We start from the raw sequence: 3,845 nt of genomic DNA, 5'->3' as shown, positions 1-3,845 counted from the left end.
GGGGTGGTCACCAGCCTGGCGCTTCCTCCGGTCAAGGGTGTGTCACTCATGCCTTCTCTTGAGATTCCCGCACCTGCATCAATAGATCTCACTAGGGAGCATGGGCAGTACTCACCGCACTCGCCGCATCACAATTGGTCCCTTCCATGGCTGGAATTTCCGCCATTCGACGGGGATAACCCGCAATTCTGGAAGGCTCGATGTGAAAAGTATTTTGATGTGTATGGCATTGAGAAACAGATGTGGGTGCGAGTAGCTACTTTGCACTTTTTGGGCAATGCTGCACGATGGCTACAGATTTATGAAGCCCAGCATGCATCTTTCACATGGGAAGAGTTATGTTCAGCCATGGGGGCAAAATTTGGTCACGAGCAATACCAAGCCCAATTGCGCCAGTTCAACTCCCTTACGTAGGCTGGGTCAGTCGCAGAGTACATTGAACAATTTGAGGAAATTATGCATCATTTGCTAGCACATAATGCCGCCTTTAATCCATTGTTTTTTACCACGCAATTCATAGATGGCTTAAAAATTGAAATCAAAGCCGGTGTAGCTTTACACCGCCCCCAAGATTTGGACTCTGCCTTTTCTCTTGCTTCGTTGTAGGAGGAACTATTGGCAAGCATGCCACGACGAGATCATCAACGCCACGAACAAGGTGTGCCTCGCGCTCCAGTACGCCCGTTACTAGCGGCTGGCGCTCCTCCTCCACGAGCGACACTACCGGCACCCCAAGGAGCGGCCGAAGATCGTCGTGCCCTGGATGCGGCGCTGGCCCCAGATCGTCGCCACGATCAAGGCCGAGGCGAAGACAGAGTCATGGTGCTACGCAACTACAGGCATGCCCGAGGGCTCTGCTTCAAGTGCGGAGAGCGCTGGGGGCAAGGCCACCAGTGCGCGGCCACGGTCCAACTTCACGTGGTCGAAGAGCTGTGGGAGCTGCTGCAAGCTGAAGAACAGGACAGACAGGGGCACCAAACAAACTCGGATGAAGTGCAGGTGATGTGCATCTCCAAAATGGCCACCATAGGAGAAACAACACCACGTATAGTCCAGTTGCTTGGGATGCTCGATGGGGTTGAGGTGCTTATCCTGGTGGATTCTGGGAGCTCCCATAGTTTCATCAGTGAAGCAGTGGCTACGCGCATGAAAGACAAAATTCAGCCCATACCATCTATAGCAGTCAAAATCACAAATGGAGGAATTCTGCAGTGCTCGGGTATAATTCCTAGATGCTCCTGGAAGACTCAAGGCCAACAATTTGTCACAGGTGTCAGGGTGCTCTCTTTGGGATGTTACGACATGGTCGTGGCAATGGATTGGCTAGAGCAATGTGGGCCAATGTTAGTGGATTGGGCATCCAAGACACTCCAGTTTAACCACGAAGGACGTCAAGTGGTGCTGCAAGGATTACAAGCAAAAACGTCGCAAGTGCAACAGGTCGACATGGCTCAGCTGTTAGGCTTGGAGAGCAACAACTCCATTGCACATATTGTGGTGTTGTACTCAGCTGAGCAAAGAGAAGGAGACGACCCAATACCAGCAGAACTACAACAAATTGTAGATGCTTTCCCTGAAGTGTTTGCTGAACCAACTGAACTTCCAGAGCATAGAAGTTGGGACCACTCCATTCCGTTGATACCTGGGGCCAACCCCATCAACATCCGACCGTATCGGTATACACCCGAACAAAAGGATGAGATAGAAGCCCAGGTGAAGGAAATGCTAAGATTGGGGCTGATTGTACCAAGTAACAGTCCGTTCTCATCCCCGGTGCTCTTGGTCAAGAAAAAAGACTAAACATGGCGATTTTGCATTGACTTCAGTCACCTCAATGCTATCACACTGAAGACTACCTACCCCATGCCAGTTATTGACGAGTTATTGGACGAGATAGTAGGATCATGCTGGTTTTCCAAGTTAGATCTTCGAGCGGGATACCATCAAATCAGGCTGCGACAAGAAGACGAGCACAAAACGGCCTTTAAAACCCACATGGGCCACTACCAATTCCGAGTGATGCCGTATGGATTGGCATATGCGCCAGCTACATTCCAAGGAGTGGTGCATGTGGTCTTGCGTCCAGTTAACCGAAAAGGAGTCTTGGTGTTTATGGACGATATCCTGATCCATTCGGAAGATCTGGACACACACAAGCAGTTGCTCACCCAAGTACTGCAGCTGCTGAACCAATATGGTCTGAAAGCCAAACGAGCCAAGTGCACCTTTGGGCAACCGAAAATCAGCTATTTGGGTCACATCATCAGTGAACAAGGAGTGGCCACCGACAACAAGAAAGTGCAGGCCGTACAGGAGTGGCCAGTGCCAACCAATACCAAGGAATTGAGGGGGTTCTTGGGCCTCGCTGGCTATTACAGAAAGTTTGTCTGCTTCTTTGGGGTGATCAGCAAACCGCTCACCAATTTGTTGAAGAAGAACACAGTATTTGTATGGACAGCTACGACAGACGCAGCCTTCTTAGCCCTGAAAAAGGCCTTGAGTGCAGCCCAAGTGCTAGCACTCCCTGACTTTCGTCGCCAGTTTGTGGTGGAAACAGACGCATGTGCAACAGGAATAGGAACGGTGCTGATGCAAGACAACCATCCGGTGGCTTATCTAAGCAAAGCATTAGCTCCCAGGAACCTTGGCCTTTCAGCATATGAAAAAGAATGTCTGGCACTGCTACTAGCCATCGACCATTGGCGCCCATACCTGCAACATGCTGAGTTCGTCGTTCGCACGAATCAGAAAAGCCTTCTCCATTTGACAGACCAGAGACTCAACACGCCCATCCAGCAGCGAGCATTTACAAAATTGATTGGATTGCAATACACTATCCAGTACAAAGCTGGCCTGACCAACCGCGCCGCAGACGCACTCTCGCGGCGAGCGCACCCTAATCAAGCAGAGCTTGCTGCTATTTCTATGTGCAAGCTAGTTTGGCTCGAAGCAGTCAAGAACAGTTACCAGCAGGATGCAGCGACACGACAGCGTCTGACCAAGTTGGCCTTGGATCCCAAGAGTGAGCCTGACTTCACCATGCAGGAAGGAATACTTAGATACAAAGGGCGTGTGTGGATTGGTAATGACACAGAAACTCAGTAACACCTCGTCCAGACGCTGCACACGAGCGCTGCAGGAGGCCACTCCGGCTTCCACACCACTTATCAGAAAGAGCTACAATTGATCCCCTATACTCGTGGGTCATCAAGGATATTTTCATGCGCCATTGCCACGGAGTGAAGAGCCTTTTGTAAGTGGAATTTGGTAAGGAAACATTTATATAGTGTGCTGAAATTTATTGTCACTTCTTACTATGGAAAACAATCCTTTGAGGGGATTGTTTGGGGTATTTTCACCTTGACTGGAACCATAATTAGCTACCCCTCAACCTACTGCACGTACTGAAAATATTTAGTATGAATTTCCTTCGGGTACGATAGCACAACTGCTAGCTAATTCTTATGCAGGAGATGGAACCAAACATCTTGATATGCACTTGATATATGTAGAACAAATTTTTGGATTGTTCAAGCTTGCAGGTTTACCCTGAGATGAAGTTATTAAAAAGGCTTTCCCTTTATCTTTGAAGGGAAAAGAACTGGCATGATATAGTTTATGCGATGATGTTGGATCTTGGAATTGGAATCGTTTGAAATTGGAGTTCAATCAAATTTTTTATCCTATGCATCTAGTTCATCATGATCGGAATTATATATATATATAATTTTTGGCCTCGTGAAGGAGAAAGTATCGCTCTAGCTTGGGGGAAGCTCAAGTCAATGTATATTCATGCCCCAATCATGAGCTCTCAAGAGAAATTATTATCCAGAACTTTTATGCTC

General features: G+C 48.3%; 1 protein-coding gene across 1 annotated transcript; it reads left to right on the top strand.

Annotated features, from left to right (window-relative positions):
• Positions 1-819: 819 nt before the first annotated feature.
• Positions 820-1,800, top strand: LOC147964609 (uncharacterized). Its single transcript, XM_087530058.1, has one exon. It carries the CDS (start codon positions 820-822, stop codon positions 1,798-1,800), a length of 981 nt encoding a protein of 326 aa, XP_087386184.1.
• The last annotated feature ends 2,045 nt before the right edge of the window (positions 1,801-3,845 follow it).

Source organism: Triticum urartu, chromosome 6A (assembly GCF_056163025.1).
Source record: "Triticum urartu cultivar PI428250 chromosome 6A, HENAU_Tu73, whole genome shotgun sequence".
Lineage (NCBI taxonomy): Eukaryota > Viridiplantae > Streptophyta > Magnoliopsida > Poales > Poaceae > Triticum > Triticum urartu.
This window is presented reverse-complemented; position numbering and strand designations above follow the sequence as displayed.